Here is a 21,802-nt window from a genome sequence, read left to right as displayed (position 1 = left end):
GTGGTCCTGCCTCCTTCCTTGTGCCACCTCTTATGCTTGCTGGTTGTCTCTGCAAGGCAGTTGAGCTCTCGAAGCTGGTGGAACACCACCTGCTTTTCTGGGTGAGTTTCCTGCCTGCTCAGGGAGTGAACTTGGCTCCTAAAGTGCTCTAAGGCACTGTTAAGGCAGTGCGAGGTGAGCCACAGGAGTACGGTAGTAGAACAAAGGAGCAGATGGAGAGATGGGAGGCGGCGGCAAGTCCTCTCTTTTGGTGGCAGGGAAGTCAGCATGTTTTGTGAAACCATCTCTTCAGCTGCGGCTGGCCATATTTTTAGCTTTTTCGTCAGTAAGCCCATTGCATTGTTGGCCCTTGAAACGGATTTTCAGGTACTACCGTCAGTCAAAACTGACGTCCCTGAACCCTGACTTGGCTGAATGTGATTCTGCTTGAACATGTAATTTCTCCATGTTTATTCTTCTTGGAGCTTTTTAATGCAAAAATCTATCCTCAGCCTGTGACTCGTGGTACGCTCCTTTCTTTGGAAATAGTTTGGAAGTCATAAGTACCTAAGGTGAAGGCCAATGGTAATTTTGGCTGCTAGAAGACAACTGACAATAAGTAACAAAGGGTAAAGTACGAAATCAAGGGAAAGGACAAATGGAAAGTTGTACCTGTTACTGAGAAGCTTTTTAAAATCTGATTTTTCACAGCTCCCATCTTCCTAACCTGTGTGAGTAGACTTGAACTCAGTGTATTGGGCTTTTTCCTGTTATTTCTCTGTGGATACGTCTGGGTCACTTTTTGTTGGTGATCTCACAGGCATCAGAAAAGCAAAGGATTCTCCTTTTGCTCTGCCGGGAGAGCAAAAAGTCTCCCGAGTGCCATTATTTGCAAGGAAAAGAGCTAGAGGTGATGTCTAGGGGATTTTTCACTGCATACTGATGAAACTTCTGTCACTCTCAAGAATATTTCTGGCTGACGTGAGTCTAGTTGTGCAATTTTTTCCTGTATTTACAGCGAAGAATGCAAGACCTAACAGCTGAGGTAACGAGCAGTCTGCTGCAGTTTCCAGAGGTGACTCTTCAGGCACTTGGGGAAGATGAGGGAACCCTCGGCTCTGTGCTGTGCGGGAGGTTTTCTGGAGGTGAGCATTTTCCTTTAAATTTGGTCTCGGTATAAAGCTGTTCTTGCCTGGAGGCTACCTGAAGCCTCAGGTCATCGTATCAGCTGTGTCAGGTTGGTGCTGTTAAGAGGCATCCTGTTTAGAGAGAGAGAACAAAAAGGGTGCTTCAGCGATGACAAATGCTAATATTAAAACGTGAGTATAGTTAAACTTTGAAGTGGACTTTCCAGGTGATGTGACAGTAGAGCTGGGTGCCTATCTGGAGGTCTAGGCTTCTGTTAAGACCAGGTGGAATCTATCTACCTGAGTGTAAATGCAGGAATTGAGCTCATACTTCCTTTGGGCTGGCAGTAGTTCAGTGAAACAAAATGCCTTCGATTCTTCCTCTACGCTCTAAGACTTGTATTCCCATATGCGTTTAGATCATTTCTAGCAAAACCAAGGCGAATATGGTATAAAGGCTGTCGATCAGGACCTTGTCATCTTTATCCCAAACAACCCAGATTCTTCGGTGCGGGAATGACAAGTACAAATGCAAAATAACAAGGTGGTTAATTTTAGGAGGGATTGCTTGGGGATTTCAACGGGTGATTTTGAATCATTGACTAGAATGAGGTAGGTCGGTCTTCCTCTGCTAGGTACGTTTATTGAAGGAAAGGGGCAGGCACTGTGATTTTTTTTCAGCTGTTTTCAGTCTTCCGTTGGACATTTGCTTCAGTCCTCTTTCTTTTCTCTCACAGGGAGAAACGGCCTGGCGTGGTTGGCACGTGGTCCTCACCTTGAGGTGGTGAACTGTGTGACAGGAGAGCGGCTCTCTGCGTACCGTTTCAGTGGAGTCAATGAACAGCCTCCCACTGTTCGTGTGGTGAAGGAGTTTTCCTGGGAGAAGAGAACTGGACTGCTGGTTGGGTTGGAAGACGCAGAGGGAAGTGTTCTCTGTCTGTACGACCTTGGACTCTCAAGAGTGGTTAAAGCAGTTGTTCTTCCCGGGAGGGTAGGTACCTTTTAATTGGAGAAACGAAGCTTTGATGTTGTTAGGTGCTGCGTAGGCCTGTTTTAGGACAAGCTTTGGAGCGTCTCTTTGTAGGAGGTATTTTTTCTATCGTGCGTTAACATCCTGTCACTTGAGAGTATCCAGTCAAGACGGTGTTGCTGTAAAATCTTGGGCTTAATGTGCCATTATTGTTGGAGTTTACTGAGAGTAAAACAAGTTTTCTGGTTTTATTGTAGAGCACAGAGTTACCCGATTCTCTCCTTCCACAAAAAGGCCTTGAAAAGCACCTTTTTTTGGCCCTAATTGCTTGATTTCCATCAGAAATACCGTCTTTAAAATGGCTCAGAATTCCATAGTTGTGCTGTAAGTGGCTTCGACACATTGCCTTGAATCTCAGCCTAGCAAGCAGGCTGAGGAGAACACATTTTTCTGTTGACTTAGGAGAGGAAAAAAGAGCCTCTAGTGAGTTATCTGACAGATTGTTGGGAGGTCACCTTTCAGCCTGCAGTCCTTGAATCTCTGCTCTCTGACTAGTGTGTTTGTGTAGATGGGACACACTGGTGTAATGTTGCTGATGTTTTCTGTCTTCTGTAACCCAGAAACTCAAATGATGTGTGTCCCCTAGCCTCATTATCTTAATGTAAACAAGAATCGGTGGCAGTCAATAGAAGATCAAGATTCATTTTTATCATCTTAGAATCTGCAACAACTAACTAACTAACTTCTTAGCCAGCTTTCCATCAGCTGCTTTGGTTTGACTTGCTAGAATACAGGTGGAGTTTTGTTTGTTTGTAATGCTACAGTGTGATGACTAGTAGTAAGCATTCGTATTGGGGTGACTGAGAGAGAGAAATACGTGCAGCTTTAGCGCAGGAGTCTTTGTGTGCTCGTGTCTCTGCTCTAGCAGTCAGTGTTGTCCTGGGATGTGCTGCAACGTGTGCTGAAAGGTCTGTCTTCGCCTTGTGAGACAGTTGCGTGCAGACTGCTGGGCACGTGAGAGAGCAGTGTGCGCTTCCTCCTTTAGGTGGAGTCACCTTTTTATCTGAGAAGCTGCTGCTTTAGGCTGGCTTTTAACATTTTTCTCAACATTCGTGAAAGCGCTGGTGTGCATTTAAAGCTTCTTTTCCTTTATGTGGTTGTTACTTTTCTTCTAAATGCGGACTAGTGTGAATTTTACTAAGCTGGTCTCTCCCTTCAACGCTTTCTAAATACGTTTCGCTCCCATGGAAATGGTGTGTCTCCCATGCAACTTGGCCGCTGCCTCGTCTGACTCTCGAGCCCTGATTTATCCTAACGCCCGTTTGTCAAAGAAGGCATAGACTGTATCGCGGTGCTGGTGGGCTGTGAGCGGTGGGAGACCTCGATGTAGTTGTGTTTGTCTGTCTTAAGCCCCTTGAATACGATAAAGTTTCTTGCGTATAACTGATTTTCTGTGTTTTCCTCCAGTTAATTACTGCGAAGTAGGAAATGGAAATTGCTAAGCTGTACTAATAGAATGCCCCATGTAAGTTGAAGTTAAGTCACTTACCCGCAGGAAATCTAGTAAATGGAAGGCAGTAACAGGTTTTTGTACGGGGCTTTTTTGTCTTTGTCTCTTTTCTTGATCTAATTGCAAACAATGCTTTGATGCTCCTGTATTTACTTTTTCTATTGAGCTTGTCAAAGAGCTCAAATAGTAACTTGTAGTTTTCCTGTAGGTAACCGCTATAGAACCCATAGCGAATCACGGAGGACCCAGCGTGAGCACTCAGCACCTCCATCAGAGTCTGCGATGGCTCTTTGGGGTGGCAGCAGTGGCTACAGATGCTGGCCATCTGCTTCTGGTTGACCTTAGTTTGGATGATTGCTCCTGCACTCAGAACGATATCGAAGCATTGGGTAAGCCTGCAGTTTTTCCACATGAATTTAAACGCAAGAAAACTTCTGTCTTCTAACGAAACAGTATGCATCCCACTTTGAAGACCCTTGTGTCAGACATTTCTGACGACTGGTTACAGGTGGCAGTTTGACATCGTATAGTCCTGACCTGATTAAACCTGGGAGCGTCTGACTGCTCCTCGCAGTGTTGTAAATGCCCCCTCCCGCCAAGATCCCTGTGCCACTATGATTCTTGCCAGAGAGGTGTAGGAATTTTGCCACGTGAGCCGGTGCGGCCGCCTGGTAGGAAGTTGTGTTGGAGGAGCCCTGTTTCCCGGGAATGCTCTTCTGCTTGTGTTAATTGACTTGGGGCAAATTTTGGGCTTGTTTTTTAAAATAAACCCCACTTACCAACACCCATGCATTTGGATGAATGAAATCTCGAATAGGTGTACTCAGATTGCATACACCGTTTTGGCTATTACAACAGCAGCTTCAGCAATTGGTGCCACTTCAAACAGTTTCATCACGAGGCACAAACTCCTGATTTTCAGAGTCCAGGAAGAATTTGTCTATGAAGGTTACGCTTTTACCTAGCTTTCAAACGTGAGTGAGAATACTTGTCTGATCCGAGAGTTCTTATGTTGTTCAAAGACATACATAATGGAAATGGCAAAAAAAAGTGTTGCGTAAATGGCTATTTTGCCTGGCACGGTAGCATTAGATGATAGGGGTTGTCACGTCAGTGCCTAAAATGCAGCCTAAATGGCATAACGTATTCATTTATTGCTTGGTTTTGTGTGTGTAGATCTAGAAGTTGTCACTAAAAATCCTGCTGAAGTTGCACAAAGAAGAGAAACTGTGACCAGCGAAGGGAGACATCTCTGTTTTCAACTACAAAATGCTTCCGGAACAGCAGTATCAGCCCTGTGCTACATAAGCAGAAGCAACCAGCTCGTTGTGGGTTTCTCGGATGGCTACCTGTCGCTCTGGAATATGAAAACTTTGAAGAGAGAGTAAGTAGGCCTTTACACTTGGCCATGCCTGGAGGTGCGGGGCTCTCGATTTGTTGCTTAAGGAAGTATGTGGATGTAAAGAGAACTTTTTCAGGGACTGACATGAGTATGAGTATAATCTTGGCACGTTCAGAAATCCTCTTCTGACATAACTTTTCAGTCATACCTGGATGAAGTGGTCCGCCTTCTCCCCAGTGGACTAGGATTGTTTTCCTTATTGTGCCTGTGGATTGAGGAATTGTGGGAAGCATGCTTCCTGGGGTTTTCAGAACCGGTTACTGCAACTGGGGCATCCATTGAAAGGCTGAAGTATGTCAGTGATGTGATTTTGGTGCCGATATTCTCTAAAGTGTCCAGGGTGAAACTAGTGAGACATGAAAACTCAATAGCTGACCTGTGCCTGAAAAATGTATTCTTTCCTGCATGTCAGCTTTGGCCGAAAGAGCAATCTCACCTGAAATATTTGGCTAACTTCTGGTTGGGATTCCCTTCAGCAGATCTGCACTGACTCCCCAGAAGCTGTTGGATGCATAAATAGACAGTGGAGGAATAATTAGGTGGCAAGAGTAGAGTGTGGAGGTACAAGTAAGGTTCAGAAGTCAGGAAGAACAATGCTTGACGTAGTCCAAGAAACGAGAAACTACCTGTGTTTGGGCCACTAGGCTCACCTTTTTTTTTCTTTTTCGTTTTGCTTTTTTTTTCCCCTAAACCTGTAGGCACCACTCTCAGCTTGAAGGAGGGAGGATTCCTGTCTATGCTGTCACTTTTCAAGAGCCTGAGAATGATCCTCGCAATTGTTGCTACTTGTGGGCTGTTCAGTCTACGCAGGAAAGGTGAATAAAAACTTTAACTCTCAGCCACTGAATTAATTCTTTTTTTTTTTAAGGATATTTGTTCCCATACAGTTGAACATGTGTATTTGTTGTGTGTCTGCGATTCTTTCCGGTACGGAAGGTGTTAAACTTAGAATGCAATTTTTACAGGATTTACCAGACGTGAAGAGGGACCTACTAGTTCCTGCCTTCTGTCAGAAGGCACAGCAACAGTGGCCATATTCTTCTGCTCGCATTCTCAAATGGTTTGCTTTTGTTCCTCGATGACCGCTTCATCATTTGTTTGATAGTCACACCGTGGTATTAAAATACCACTAGGAGCAGTTGAGGCTGCAGATCTAGAACACCAGACGTGCCCACACAACAGCCTGCCGCCCCTAAAGGCGGCGGTGACAGTATTGCCGATGGCCTTGTGCCAGCGTCAGCAGTCTGTGGAGCCTTGGTGAGGCAGTGCAGCTCCCCGGGCAGAAAACGATTCAGCAGAAAAGCCAATGGGTTCCTGCTGTTCTGCTGAATCAAATCGGACTTGGAAGGGTGCAGAGTGTGCAAGAGGGGGAGGGGAACTTTGGTGGTAAGGGAAGGGCAGAGAGATCTCTCTCTCTGCATCAGCAAGCGATTCCATCAGCTCAGCTGTTGGTAGAGTGGCAGTCTTTTAAAATTTGACTTCAAAGCAGTTTTGATGGAGAACTCTTCATTGTGAAGAACTATTTCCAACAATTCTTAGTCCATACAACATATTACAGCTTTCCAATTGTACGGTTGGCTTTTGCCCCTGAAGCTGTTAGTGTCAAAACGCCCTCCTTCATGTTTCAGTGGCTAAATGTGGCCGATGATCATGTTTTGGGAAGAGGTGGTGTTCTTTTCAGCAGGAGCATGCTATTAAGAAAATGTCTAGGTCTACTAACACGACGATGAGGACTATAAAGCAGCTTTGTAACCAAATTTCATAATTTATCCCTTTTTCAGTGAAGGTGATGTGGTGAGTTTACACCTGCTGCAGTTAGCGTTTGGTGACAGAAAACGCGTGGCCTCAGGACAAGTCATGTATGAGGTAAGAGGTGCATGCGTGGGAAAAGCAGACAATAGTAATTTTCTCTAAGGGAGTATCAGTTGAGTTACAGGGGTGAGATTTACCATCAAACTTCAGAGCTGGCTGAAAAAATAATCATGTTTTGCTGAGTCTTCTTGGGCACGGCCTTTGTCCATACCTTTTGGAAAGAAGGCGTAGCATTTTATACTGCAGTGTCGTGTGTTCCAGCTAGATTCATCTGCGAAGAGCCCGTATAAATGAAATTCCTGAAGAGGACGCGGCTTTTGCAAATAAAATTATTCTGAAATACCAAACGAATGGCATGTAGGAAGAGAAGATTGGGCCTTGAATCGCTTGGTTTAACCAAGCTTCGGACTTGAATAAGCTTCTGTCTCTCTCCCTTTCTTAAAATACAGTCATACTCTAGTCTTTGCTGATCTTCAGTTTTATATTCTTGGTTTCCCTTAGAGCTTTGTCAGCCGGACTTCTCACATGAAATGCACCTACAGTGTCTCTTCAGTGTTGATCCTGACACTTAGTAGCTGTAAAGATAACTCGTTCTTCTTTTTGGCTGGGTGACCTATTCAATCTACTCTTAAAGCCAGGAAAATATGTAATTTGGTCAGAAGAGTGTACCTAAATGTTAGATCTGGCTCCAAGGAGGATGCGTTTAAAATACAGATGTGAGGTATCCTTGTATCTCAGATAGCTAACAGAGACAAGGCGCATCTGTTAGATGTGTAATTCCATTCAGTTGTACGCCTGGAAGTCTTCCAAAATCTTTTTGAGGGGACAGTAATCTTAGTTCAGAGCAAGTCTTTCCTCCTGATTTGGTACTTTCTCTTGCATATTCTCAATAGCTATGGAACGAAACAGGGGTGACTCTTGTATCGTGGTACTCTGGTTTTTGTAGGGACTGTGCCTTTTGATTTTTTTGGATTAATTTAGATTTTGAGTGTTTTGCTTATGTGTAGGAAAGGTGCTTCCTCATTTGCCACTGTTGCTTTTGCATAGATAGAGGTTAGGTGTTTGGAAAAGGTGGTGTTTCTTTAAAATGCATTATCTGTCACGGTGACCAAGTAGAAGGATCTTCCAGGGATTCATCGCGTGCTGGATGCTATCTCTTTATCTTTGTTGATGTGCGGGACCTGTGCTCCACAGCGGATACTTTTAGTCTCAGAACACTTCCTTGTAGTCACAGATTGGTTAGTACTACATGACTGTCTGCCTGCATGGCTGTCTGAGTCAAGTTTCTTGTCCATCTTCAGGGGTAGAAAATTTAAGTGTCTCCCGTTTGCTAGGCCAAGTTTGAGTAAAGAAGGAGGAATCTACTGTTGATCCTTGTTCACTGGATAGAGTTCATAGGAGCTCAAAAGACTTTTTCAATACAGCAGTGCTTTTTGTTCCAGGAATTAGGTTTGAGGCTATGAAGCAGTGCCTCTTTGACTGTGTGTCATGGTAAGAGTCACAAATAGGACTTATGGAACATGTGGTACTGTGTTTTTCTATATGCGTGTCAAACTCTCGTCTCCATTGCCTTCAAGGCTGGTTTAAGTCTGCTTAAGTAATTAAACAGAAAGGTATGTTTAAGTAATGCTTCCAAAGACCTTTTTTGTACTGTCGCAGCAGTTGCTAAATCTGGTGCATCAAATCACGATCGTAGAGCGCATCTTTACCCTCGTTCTGCACAATGCTTGCGGATGGGCAGAGTATACACTCTCTACTTTGATATCAGAGTTTGACCAGTGTATGTATGTAATGTATGTTTTTATCTTAGAATGACCTTTGCTCTCTTCTCTGATTTTTTCCCCAGGGTTTGGAATACCGTGGCGAAAAGTTCAGTTTAGATCTCACGGGTGGAGTCTTTCCCTTGAGAGGCCAGTTGAGTACTAAATTAATCAGCTGCCAGACTGTCGAAAAATTCCGCAGCGACGTTGACGGAAAGGATAGCGTAAATGAAGGTTTGTTCTGATGTCCGTGTTTGGTGATTTTAAAAGAAGTGCTTTTGGAACCTAAGCAACGAATGCTGTTCTGTCCCCACAGTCTGAAAGTCTTGCCTAGCTGCATAGACTAGATTGTTGGGATTATTTACGAAGAAAAAATGGATGCTTAAGTTATGTGGGACTTCTTTAAGGGAAAAAGTGGGTTTTATTTTATGCTTGCTGACATGCTATCGCGATGTATGGTGGGGCCGTTTGTATGATGATGGTCAGTCGTTTTACTCCTCCAGCTGCCATCTTTGAACAAGAAGTTCAAACTCTCCATTGCTTAGGAATGTTACCAGAATTTTTTCCCTTCTTCAAACCGATGTCCGCCTCTGCATCCAGATGGTAGCCCGTCACAAGTGCTGTTCCCCAGGGCACTGCACTGGGGCCACTTCTCTTTAGTATCTTGACCAGTGATCTGGACGAGGGGACAAGAAAAAGGGGCAGTGTGACTGAAACCTATCACAGAGATGTTTGCTATTCCGTAATTACTGTAATCACTCTTAGGAAGTGTTGTGTTTCACGAGTGACAGAAGAGAATGAAGCCAAAATAGAAAGTGGTGTTTTAAAACTATCGGATCTATCGTATTTTCTACAAGTCAGAAACAACGTCTTGTCTTTTACAGTCACGTCTCCTGACACCAGTGTCTCAGTCTTCAGTTGGCAAGTGAATACGTACGGTCAGGGAAAACCATCTACTTACCTGGGTGTATTTGACATTAATCGCTGGTATTCTGCTCAAATGCCAGATTCGCTAAGGTAGATTTTTCTTCAGTAGTTTTCCATATGCCTGCCAATAATTCATTTGAATGTCGGCATTTAGCTTACGCGCTTGTTTTCTTTAAGGCCGGAAGAATTCCCTCATGAGTGCCCCTATTTTGCACTGTGGTCGCTGGATACTGTAGTGAGCGTGACTTCTCCGAAGCTCCTTTTGGATATTCTGGTCCATGAGCGGAGTCTAAGTCGGGGAGTTCCTCCTTCTTATCCACCACCTGAGCGGTTTTTTCATCCAGGCAACTATAACTTTGGTAGGTATTTCACTGCTTTTGAGAGTGATAAGCTTAAAATGAGGTCAAATGCCATTCATTGGTTCTCTTGTTCAGTCATTGTTTGTCATTCAAAACCCAACCCAAACCAAAAAAACACCCAGTCCCCCCCAAACCCAACTCTGATCACGTTGTACTGACAAGGTATTTACTATTGTGAAACATAGCTGACAGCCGGCTGAGTTTTGGTGCTTTTGTAATGTAGCTGGTGAAGTGGTGCTGGTTATAGCCTGAAATGACTGTGAACTGAAGCTCAAAGCACTCAGTTATATGTTTCTAGATACCGGTGTGTAAAAAATGTAAACTGGTCATGCCATAACTGTGAGAGTACGGAAGGTTGTCAAACGTTGCCTGTTTCTGCAGATGGTACGTGCTTGCTGACCTCCGGAGTCGTTCACATGACTTGCACCGGCTTCCAGAAGGAGGTGATCTTTTACTGTATCTTTATTGCGAGTGGCAGGAGATGTAGCTTTTCTAAGTTTTCTGTTGCACTGCTTTCCGTGTTAGGGACCGTTTCATGCTCATCCTGCCCGTCCACACGCATAGTTGCAATTGTATCCTGTCGCCAGTTGTATGCAAATGGTAATGTTTTAGGTCCCCTCTTGGGACTGTACAACTGCCGTTGTCTCCTCTTGAGGCACGATCGGGGATTGAACGTCTAGAAAGGAATGGAACGTTGCTCCAGGAGCAAGAACAAAACCACTGTAGAAGGCGGGGAAAGGTGTTACTTCTTTATTGCCCCTCAGTCGAACTGCCTGCATAGTCTTGAGTTAGAGTTTTGATCCCCAATTCTCTTGAAAAAGGAGGGAATGGAGAAAATGAAAAATGACATAACTGTTTGAGGAGTGAAAATTTTGTTTTCTCCCAAACTCGGCCAAATTATAACTTCTGAGCCACGGCACAGATTGTGACAGATAATTTTGAGTGAAGTTTCAGCTCACTAAATGTTTCCAACATGAATCGGCTTCCATACGAATAGGCATAGAAAGGATCTTCCAAAGCGTGAAGTTGCATGTTAGCTGAGCTTATATAGAATGTATTTTGTGTCAGTGTTGAGGGAAAGAGCAAGGCCTGTGTATAGACAGAGAAGGTAGAAAAGACTTAATTACGCAGATTGCTAACCTAAAGCATCTTAGTGGTTCAGGCTGTCTGACGGTGTCAGTGAACATTTAGATTCTTCCTTTTAGAGGTTATCCAGAAGCGTAGTGACGGAATAACAATGCTGTCTTAATCTGTCGTTTTCGATCGATGTTTCAGACCTTGAATTTTTTGAAGAAATCTGGCCCTTCAATATGGGAAGCCATTCAGGAGAGCTACAATAGGTGTCTTGTAGCTGGCTTGCTGTCTCCAAGACCAGTTGATGTCCAGCCATCCAGTTTGAGTCAGGTGAGTGCCTATGAGGGAATCAAGGGGGAAATACATCCATCTGGTCTGACAGGGCTGGAGGGGCTACAAGACACGATACTCCAATTTGAAATACAGGTGTTGACCTGAGCTAGCAGAAGTAACCGTATCCTTAGATCCAAAGTAGTGACTTTGACTGGGAACAGCCCTAAGAGATCTGTCTTTAGAGACCCCTCTCTTAATTCGGTGCCACACACAGATGCGCACAAGGAAGCGTGCAGTCAGTGCTGGTCATGCCCAACATAACGCATGTGTCCCCCAGAGTAACCCCCATCCCTGTCAGTTTCTCAAAGCAGTGGTTCAGTGCAGTAGCCGACGATGGGGGCGTCTCCCTGGGATGCGAGCTCTTGCAGACGTCGGCTTGCTGCACTGTCACTGTACGTGATCATTTGCTTCCAAGGAAGTGGGCTGTGGTAAAGGATTACTGCTGTCAGCTCTCCCTGGCAATTTCTTCACGGCTTGCCCTCGTTTTCCCTTCATCGGTAGGCTTTTCTGCATCCTCTCCGGGCGGATCTTCACCTCTGTAGCCTCTGCCTTGTGCTGCAGTAGCCCAATTTGCTGCTCTGAGACTGCCCTCTTGCAGCTGCAACACCTTAATCACCTTTATCTCATGACACTCGCTACCTTCTATGTGCTTTATGCCACCACAGTGACTTCACTCCCCCTGCCATAGGTTTTCCATTTGCAATGCACCAACCTTTCCCTGGAGCGATCAGCAGGAAGGGGAGAGCAGCCTTCCCGCTGCCCTCCTCTTCCTGTCTCCTGCATTCGTCACCACATTTGTGGACGTGTGTTAGGACATGAATGCTTCTGCACAGTGTGGTAGCTCAAAGACATTTCTTGGCAAGCTGGCCAATGGTGTGTTTCCTTGTCTGAAACCAGTTTTCAGAAAAAGATGGCAATATCACATGTGTGTTCTACATGTGTAGAAGTCGCTTTGAATGTCATGATTTTGCCTAGAGGGGAAAGATACTTTTGAATGTGTTTAAAAAAACCCACCCAACCAACCAAATCCCATCCCAAAAACCAAAGTAAAAACTTATGAAGGGTCCTCTCACCTGAGAGAAGTACGAGAACACCAGCTGAGATAAGCTACTACTTAATATCGCGCGTCTGTGCATACCTGTGATTTATCCTTGTAAGGATTACCACTACACTATAATACAGTATTTGAAGAGCCTAACATTTAAACCATTAGGATGTAAATGTTTTGCTTCTTTTCTGTCACGTTACAAAATTCCAACGTACTGTTTTGGGTGTCAGAACTGCTTCATGTCTTCATGGTCTAGAAAGCTGCTTGGCCGTAGCTTCACTGTTTCCATGCAAACGTTGCACAGTTGTGTTTGTCCTGTCCCCTTCCTGCGTTCCTGATGGCAAACTTATCTGCACAGATGTGTAACGCGTATTAGCAGAGGATGTTTCTGGACGTAGTAAGCTGGAACTCAGTACGTGAAGACTGTAATGCAGAGGCACGCGAAGAAAGATTAGAATTAGGCTGCAGTAAGTTGAAATGTCAGAGGAGAAGTGTGTTAATGTGTTCCTCAGAGCAGTGGGCAGTCCAGCCTGTGGCTGGAATTAAGAGAAAGGACGTGGCATTCCTGGCCTGTGTCCTGATTGACTTTGTGATGTCTGAATGAGTATACAGTTAGAAAGAAACATTTACTGTTGATGGTTCACATGGTGCAAGTAGGTAAGATTCTCATTTGAGTTTGTCTGTTACGTTTAGGAGGAGCAGCTGGAAGCAGTATTGTCAGCTGCTGTCCAGACAGGTTCTGTGGGACTTCTGACTGGATGCATTAAACATTGGATATCTGAAGGTAATACTTGGAACGTTGTTTTTTTACGTGGTACCTCTTTGAGTTGGAGCCTGTTGATTCATTTCTTTTTTGTTCTCTTTGTTTAAAGAGCAGCCAAGGTCTGCTGGTAATTTACGGTTTGTTCTTGAGTGGACATGGAACCAAGTGATCTCTACAAAGGAAGAATTTGACCAAATCTGTGAGTACTAGTGTAGTCATTCCGCAAACCTAAAGTCGTTCTTTCTGATTGAGCTTCCTCAGTAATACGCCGCTATAGGATATTGCACGCGGTCCTTGAAGTGCGCCTTGAAACTCTGGAATTGCTCTGTCGGCTAACGATTTAATATTTATTCTTGAAAAGGTGTTCCGCTGTTTGATGGCTCTTGCAACTTCATTGACCCCCAGACATTACGGTCTCTCCAGCGCTGCCAGTTGCTTTTGAGCAACCTTAGCACGGTCTTAAACTGTTTTCTCACAGAAGCACAAGAGCTTACTGAAAAAGGTTTGTAGTAGTGCTACAAAATCTTTGGTATGTTTTATTAAGATTTGGAATTGTGGCAACATGGGCTTTTGTTGTTTTTGAGGATTGGAAGACAGTCACATTTAGCTGGGAGAAGGGGCTTAAAGCTGAGCGCTTGGGACCACCACAAAACACGCATGGAGTTCAGGGCAACAGTTTATGGTGGAGCTCATGCAAGGGGGTGGGGGAGGCTACATTCAGAGAGAAGCTTAGTAGGCAACTGGGCTGAAATTACAGCAACCGAATGTGGTATTGCTGAAAATTATTCCTTTGAGTTCTTAGCTAGCAAGTTCTAGTTGCATGCAGACACCGTGTTGCAAATTGCTAAACAATACGAAGGAAGCGTAAACGAGTAACATGCAAAGTAAGTTACTTGAGTTTCTACAGCTTTTTCTCTTAGAAATGGTTCTTGGCCTATTGAGAAAAGAAAAGAATATCCCTTTGCTATCAGAAGAATCTCTGCTACGTGAGAAACAGATGTCTTATTCCTGCGTGCATTTAGTAGTTCAGGCTTTGGGGTTTTTGTTTTTTTTTTTTTTTTTTATTTTAGCCTTTAGTGAGTTTAGTTCTTTATAGGGGTTGCTTTTTGTCTTGGTGGTGATAGTGGTTTTTTTCTTCAAATAAGAAAGCGATACAGCATGAAAAACGCAAAGAGAAAGATTTCTAATGTGCTATTTTTATACTTTTGGTTTAGTAGGATGAAGGGAGTTTTGTGAAAATGAACAGAATTGCATAACGCTAATCATCTCCTGCCTTTGTTCAGGTTTTGCAGACGTGACAAATAAGCAAGCGGTAACCGGCCTCATTTCTTTGTATGCACGAGTGGTCATCTGGTTCTGTCGATCCGGTCTCCTTCCAGAGGGTTTAGGTAAGCGTGACCTGTCATACGTTTGTAGCAAGGCGACCATCCAGTGAGTGACTCCCACGAACGCATGCTTAGCCGTGTTTTTGTAACGGTTTCGTCAGGAAGAAGTCGTGCTGGTTCAGTGGCAGGGTATGCTGAAGTTCTGTGGGTGAAGTTGAGATTTTGCTGGGTTGTCAAGTACACGGCGTAGAATGAGGCAGGCAGTTTCTTTCCTGGGTGGATTTTAAGAATAGCAATGGACCCCTGACGTCAAGGCGCTGCTTGTGTCCACAGCTTGAACTACTTGAGATTTTAAACAAAGTACTATTAAACAACAAGTACCGGAATGCTTGTTTTTACAGTGAGAGCATTACCTGCATGTTTTGAACTTTCTATCAGTTGCTTGAGGAGAAAGTACACCTTGGAAATCCTTCTTTAGTTGGATGGATTAGAAATTCCATTGTCAGCATTAATTGTCTCACAGATGCTCACGCGGCACGTTTAGAAACCATTCCCTTTGAGAACTGGGTGGGTTTTTTTATAGTGAACTTCAGCTTACCCTACATGTTGTGAATGCTGCGTGAACTGTAACCTTGAAACGGCACTTGGGGCAAGAAGGAATTGAGTCTTGTCTCTTAGAGTTCTTTTAGCAAAGGCAGAAAGAGGATTGGCTTCTTTCAGAGTTGGAGGCTTCTTGATGCTTAGCTTGTACGATCTTCTGTCTCTTTAGGCAAAAATTTTCGTTTACAAGTGTGATATGACTGCTTTAACTTGCTTCTACTTTGTTGCCTGTAGATGACGATACGCGTTTGTCGAGACCTTTCTACAATTATCCTCTGATTGAGAGCTACTATACTGGTCAGCGACAGAAACTTGAGCGTTTATCAAGGTAAGAGCTAGAGGAAGACTCTGGAACACTTCCACGGCAAATTCAGAAGTGGAAGGGAATGGCTTTTATCTCAACAGTTGCATGGGCTATGCGTAATGCCGCTGCCAGCAATACTCTTGACTTCAGTGACACGTGTGTTCTGTTGAACAGAGAGGTTACTTTCCTGTGTTAAAACGTTGCTATCTACCTCTGCTTAGTACCACTGGTTGGTATCATCATTTTCCGGGAGTCTATTTTATTAATTGGCTAATGTGTATAATTTCTGACTACTGAAAAAGGCCATGTGATTAGGGCAGGATCAGTCACCTCCATATGACCATATGACCGATTATGACCACATGACCAATAGAGGGTCATAACTTTGTTGGCCTAAGTCCCCTTCTCACAAGTACGTGGTGTGATTTCGTAAGATGGTTGGAGTTACATGGAGTTGGCACGCCTCGCACTCTGCTGGCTGTCGGATAGAAGTCACTTGCTAACGTCAGCTCTCTTTCCTGGACTAGCTGCCTAGCACATAGGCGGCATGCCTTGGATTAGCCGATAATAGGTTTTTCTTTGGAAATTGTACTGAAAACTGAATAAAGAGCTGACCAAGCTTCGGCGATGGCACTGTGACCAAGAGGCTGCAAGGTGAGTTAAGGTGGAAGCTGCAGGGTAGGAGGTATTGACTTCAAAGTTCATCTTCCTTGGCTTACTTCTCAAGTAACTTACATACAGGCTCGTGTGTTCCTTCGAAGCGCAGAGCCTCTAGTGTCCTTTTTCTGCTTTGTGCCATCGGGAGATGAAAGGGCAGGGCTGCAGTCAGCAGAAGACTGGAGGAAAGCCGTTACACCGGGAGGCTGGAATTAGTGTTTAACTCTGTCCAAATCCTTGCTACCTTTTGTTCCAGAGGAAAATGGGACTCGGACTGCTTGATGGTTGATGGAATGGTTTCCCAGTTAGGAGACCAAGTGGAGAAGCTGTGGCGGAGAGATGCAGGAGGAACTGGGAAATACCCGCCTGCCAGTTTGCATGTGAGTGTCCTGTTCACTGAGAACAACAACAAACGGCCGCCCTCCCCGCCAAACCCCACCCAAAAGCCAATGATTTAGGGAAGACAGGCGTTTTTTCAGAACTTTTAATTTTTCATTTCAGGCACTGCTGGATCTCTATTTGCTAGAAAACATTGAAGAAAACTGCAAACACGCAATTGTATCCTTTCTAGTTATTTTTATTACACCTCCAGGGGATGCACATAAATGTTCTTCAGTGTTGGTCGCCGACCTGTTTCATGACATTTTTTCATTTATGCTTCAAAGACGATGCAAGTGAAAACATTTAGTTTAGCGTTAAGTTGTAGACAGAAGCGCTGTTGTATTTCTTTGTACTGTGGATTTTTGATGACTTTTTTCTTAAACGTTTTGTTGCAAAAGACTTCTCCGATAGGGAGAAAACAGTTTTAGTAATAAGGGTTGAAGATATAAAATGTCCTTAGTTTTTCTCCAAATTTAAACACCTTTTAAAATTTTCTAAAACACCCATGATGGGTTATAAAACAATTTCTGTTTCAGAGCCAAAGGATTTCTAAGAGTGGTTTACCAGTACCGGATTTTTGCTGAAATCACGGGTTTTCCAGTGCAGCTCACGGTGCTTGCTTTGGTTCCGTTGAAAGTGCAGGCACACGGAATAAGCAACAGGGAGAAGAGAAAAGTCATGGGGCAGAAACTTAATTTTTAAGCTGCTGAAATACACAGCCTTGCTTTTGCTGTTTGTTGCCTAACCCGCGAGGGGAGCCTAGAGAGCAAGGGGCTTAGAAACGCTTATAGCCCAGAGCTGTCTCGTTAGATGATGTCCCTAAAAACGGACGTCAGAAAGAGAAAATGACGCTACCAATGAGTGACCCGCATACTGGTTTAAATCCAGTTTTAATCATTCGGAGCTGAGCTGTACTGTAAGGATGCCACAATTTACACTGTTTTATAGACGCTGGACATGAGGGAAAAACCCAACTGTGGAATTTATTTGCTGTAATAATTGAGCGTTGGATGCTCCAATGTTTTGAATGTATTTTCTGCTTCCTACCACTTTTATATTCTTACTTCATTATGTTTTTCTAAAGGTAATGTGATAAAGTTTTGGTCTTACAAACTGATTAGCCTTAATGAGATACCTGATGTCAGACAATTTACTTGCTGCTGGATATCAAGCGTTCCTTTCCGAGTGAGACAGAGACTTCAGTCGACTCCTTTGCAACTGCCTTTGGCATGCCTTGGGGACTTGTTAAGCTTGTTGAAGGTTTTTGGCTTCTAGATCACAATGATTACGAAGTAAGTATGGTAGAGTTGAGTTAGACATACATGGCAGTACAAAGCTATAATCTAGAAAATGATTTTAAAACCCGATCTCTAACTTGTACAGAATTCACTGGCCCTGCTCTTTCATCCCGCTACAATCAAAACCGCGTCATGGCAGCACAAGAGAATTATTCAGTCCCTCCTGTGCCAAGGGGAGCATGGGCAAGCCCTCAGATACATCCAGCTGATGAGGCCACCCACGGCAAGCAGCGGGGAAGTGCAGCTTCTCCTCACTGTGTTGCTCTCCAATAGGTAAAGAAATACACCCCACCATTTTGTCACGCAAATCTTGTGAAAATGGAGAACAAAGAATAGAAATCATCATCCCCTAAGTTTCCTTTAAACTTTGAGTACAAGACTCTTGGGGCATCTCTTTGGTTATGCTATTAACATGCCTTTACGTCTGAAACATTAATTACAGGTGCATGGTGGAGGCTTGGGGTCTGTTGCACCAACATGCCGCTCAGGCAAACTTAGAAGACCTCTTAAAACACATGTACGAAATGTGCCGGGAGATGGGCCTGATGGAAGACTTGCTGAAGCTGCCTTTCACAGACACCGAACAAGTAAGTGGGAGCAAGGAAAAATGTTAATCGTCTCTTTGAAAAGAGAAAAGGCAGAGCCATAACAGATTTTTGGAATGATTTTTTTTTTCTCATAGGAGTGTTTGGAGAAGTTTTTAAGGACCAGTGCTGGTGTTCAGAATCAAGAATTCCTTTTAGTCTACCATCTGCAGCGTGCCAACTACATTGCAGCACTGGAGCTGAATCAATCCATGAATGTCAATCTTATGGTAAGCGTGAACTTGTGTTCTGGATTTGTGACGCGTTTGCTGTTTTCTGGAATCATAGTTTTCCAGTGACTCAAACTTCTAAGGTGGTTTGGAAGTCGTAGGTCCTGCATTTGAAAACTGTCATGCGGCCAGGTGGTGTGCGTAGGTCGCTTTTTCTTGCTTGTTTTAATCTTCACATCATGTTGTCCAGGGTAATTTCCAGTTGTCCCGTATATTCAGGGCACTGGCGTTTCAGGAAGAACAAGGGAAAGCCTGCTATGTAGTAAGTCGTTTGCAAATTGCAGGTGATATCAGAAAATTGCAGGTGATAACAGGCGTATCAGAAGAAGGTTCTGCAGAGTGCCAGCATTGTTTTAACTTCAAGTTGTAGGCTCTGTTGCTATTCCAGTCTTCCTTCCACTTTGCTAAAAGTACCAGGTGAAATCGGTGTGTGCGGATGGGTAGAACTTGCCGCTGTTCTGTGCAGTGGAGGTGTTTTCCCACACCCGTAGAGGAAATCTGCTCACTAATGCGAAATAGCACGGAGAGGTCTGTGCAAGGAACTTCTTGTAATTAGTTAAGCTTTTGCTTTCCGCTTTTCCTTCATCAGAACGACGGCGATCATCGCTTGACCGACAGAGCAGTTGCCAGAAATTCTCTATTAGCCCAATATGGCAAGATCCTTCCACGAATTGAAAGGCAGCTGGCCGTAGAGAGAGCCAAGCTTTACCATTTGCCTGCACTGGCCTCAAGAGAAGGTAACTTGTAGCGGGGGGAAATAGAGGGGAGAATTCCCTGTCACTTGGATGACACCAAGCTGAAATTTTCCCCCTCTTGCTTTCCAGTCTCAAGACCAAAGCCATTAACTCCAGTAAGAAAACAAGCTAAAGCAGGAAATGTGCGTCGAAGACCAAATTTTCTGGCGAAAATATTGTCCAGAATTAAAGAATCCTGGGCAGGAATGAAGGAGAAAACCGGTTTCTCACAAGGTGGATTTTAAAGATGCTGTCGTTTTTATAGCTGCTAAACGTGCTGTTTCTTCAGCAGGATGTTTCTAAAATTGAGGATGTTTCTAAAATGGGACCTGTTGAGATCCAAACAGGAGAGCAAGCAGTTGGGTTTCAACAGCACCCGCCAGTCCCTCACTAGAGACAGGAACAAGAAGAGACCTTAGATGCATTCACTTATTCAGCTCGTCTCGGCTTTGGGATTTAGGACAACACTGTAGAGAAGACGGGGCTGGACTTGGGAATACGCAAATCCCTCATGGGAGTCAATGGAAAATTTGGGTTGGGAAGAAGGCAGCAGGTCACAAAGCTTCCGCAGTCATTCCCGTAGCAGTGCAGTGAAGGTGTTTCTGCTTTCGTTATAACTGGTGGGTACTGATGTAGATGTAAGCGCCTGGTTTTGGCTTGTGGGCCCTCACTGAATTTAGGACAAACTGCTTACTGCTTTCTTGTTCGTAGATTTGTAAGCATAAAAGGAAAGTTTACGCAGACTAGTATTTCTTGACTTTAGTTTTGAAGCATGGCGTGTTGCTAATAATATATCGCTTTAGCAAGTTTTGACGAGGCGGGAGGCAAGAAAATAAGCTGATTCTATGGAGACTGCTGTTGAGGGGCTGCTTCCTTCTGCCGTTGTTGGCTAGCACTGCAACTTAGAGGGCTGGGCAAAGGTCTTTACACGTGGATTCAATTATCCCGACCATCCGAGTCCCTGGAAATAAGTAACGGTTACTGCTTTTGTTCTCACCGTAAAACCCCGAGTATCTTCACGTGGATCTAGAAGGAACGAATACTTGCTCAGCACAGGGAACGGGAAAAGACGAGGTGGAGCTATTTAGAATATACTGTGTTGTCTCAGGCAGTCCAAGCGGTTCCTTGAAGTGCAGGGTTGAGCTGTCGGATGTGAGGGCTGGCCAGTTTGACAAAGTGTTGCCGACTGGAACTTTCAGCTTTTCTCTCATCGTTGCCTTTTACCCTGTTAGATGCAGAGTGGGTCGCCGTGTGGGCATTTGTCGTCAGTGCAGGAAGTACTGCAATGGGATGATTTCTGCCAGTTGTGGCTACAGCTCGCATTGTAAAACTGCTCACTTTGTCCAGGAGTGGTGGCAAATCGTAGTCAGGAACAGAAATACCAGAAACGGGGCACGCGATGGCGTACACTGAACACTCTCTTCTCCGTCCCTTAAACACAGAGGCTGTCATCGGTAGCAGAGAGTACACTGTATGTTTCTGACTTTACACCCAGCAGTGATCTGAAAGGAAAAGCGGCATTTCACTGTCCTCAGTTTCATCTGTGTGAGTGTGAAGTCAGTCTGTTTGGTAATGACTATTGCATTAACAGGCTTTTTTTTAACTGTAGGTGGTGGAAGATAGTGCGCTTAAGTCACCAACCTCAGAAGCAGCACCGGCAACGCCAGGATAAAGTGAAGGACATCCATCGGGCGATCGTCCATACAGCTAGGATTCTCCAGAGTCATAGTCAGCATGTTGTTTGACTGTCAATAAACATTGTTGAATGTGATGCAGCTGAAGGAGACGGAGAGCTTTTTACACCTCAGAGTAATTTTCAGAGACAAGCGTTGTAATAAGGAATGCCCCCCAGCCCTCCTCCTCTCGCTTAGCTTTTGTAGCTGAGCAGACGGCAGAGGGTATGGAACATCCCTTTGGTCAGTTTGGGTCAGCTGTCCTGGCTACGTGCCCTCCCAGGATCTTGTCTTTTTTCCTCCTGAGTCCTTTCTCAGACCCAGCCTTCGCACCGCACCCCTAGCAGCTCCCTCTGCATCTCCGGGATGATCAGTTCGCCCTCCTCTACGAGCAGAAGAACCCAGAATATCTTCCAGGAAGGAGAACTCGAACCCCACATGGACTGATGGAGTAAGGTGGGCTGTAGTTAGTGATTTTTCCAGTTAAAGGCTTTACAGACCGTGATTACACTTGCAGTTTTATAGAGTTTGCTCAAACTGCTTACGTTGAGAACTAGAACTGCAAATCAGAATGGCAGACTTGCATTTGGTCTTAAACAGCTATGTTAGGCCTTCTGTAACGTCACCTGCCTGCCTGCAGGAACACTCGGAATTAGGAGAATTTGAGATTTGAGGTTTGTGCGGTGACGTCATCCTGGGAGCTTCGTCCAGTTTTGTATGGACTGTATCTATTTCATTCTTTCCCTTTTTATTTTATTATTAGGATTTCATGAAAGCAGTTTAGTTTCTCCTAAGCTCGTAAATCTCTCTCTACCTCTCCTCCTCCTCTCCGTGTACGAGAGGTTGGGGGGGAGCATCTGTCGCCGGCCATTGGCCAATTCGGCCAAAACCACGACAGATTTATTGGCGCCCGACGTGGGGCACGAACGCAGCTCTGATAGATTGCCTGAAT

The 21,802-nt window shown here is 44.4% G+C and overlaps 1 protein-coding gene across 1 annotated transcript; it reads left to right on the top strand.

Moving 5' to 3' along the window:
• The first annotated feature begins 1,003 nt into the window (after positions 1 to 1,003).
• On the top strand, positions 1,004 to 21,305 carry LOC134512957 (protein ELYS-like). Its single transcript, XM_063328884.1, has 25 exons — positions 1,004 to 1,124; positions 1,844 to 2,097; positions 3,795 to 3,975; positions 4,763 to 4,970; positions 5,687 to 5,803; positions 6,770 to 6,854; positions 8,647 to 8,794; positions 9,445 to 9,577; positions 9,665 to 9,846; positions 10,228 to 10,289; positions 11,122 to 11,250; positions 12,995 to 13,085; positions 13,174 to 13,263; positions 13,426 to 13,566; positions 14,348 to 14,452; positions 15,224 to 15,317; positions 16,207 to 16,330; positions 16,452 to 16,508; positions 17,477 to 17,623; positions 17,715 to 17,902; positions 18,072 to 18,216; positions 18,312 to 18,443; positions 19,033 to 19,180; positions 19,268 to 19,404; positions 21,195 to 21,305. The coding sequence occupies exons 1-25, from the start codon at positions 1,004 to 1,006 to the stop codon at positions 21,303 to 21,305; spliced, it is 3,330 nt and encodes a 1,109-aa protein (XP_063184954.1).
• Positions 21,306 to 21,802: the final 497 nt, after the last annotated feature.

This window comes from Chroicocephalus ridibundus, chromosome 3 (assembly GCF_963924245.1).
Source record: "Chroicocephalus ridibundus chromosome 3, bChrRid1.1, whole genome shotgun sequence".
In the NCBI taxonomy this organism is placed as follows: domain Eukaryota; kingdom Metazoa; phylum Chordata; class Aves; order Charadriiformes; family Laridae; genus Chroicocephalus; species Chroicocephalus ridibundus.
This window is presented reverse-complemented; position numbering and strand designations above follow the sequence as displayed.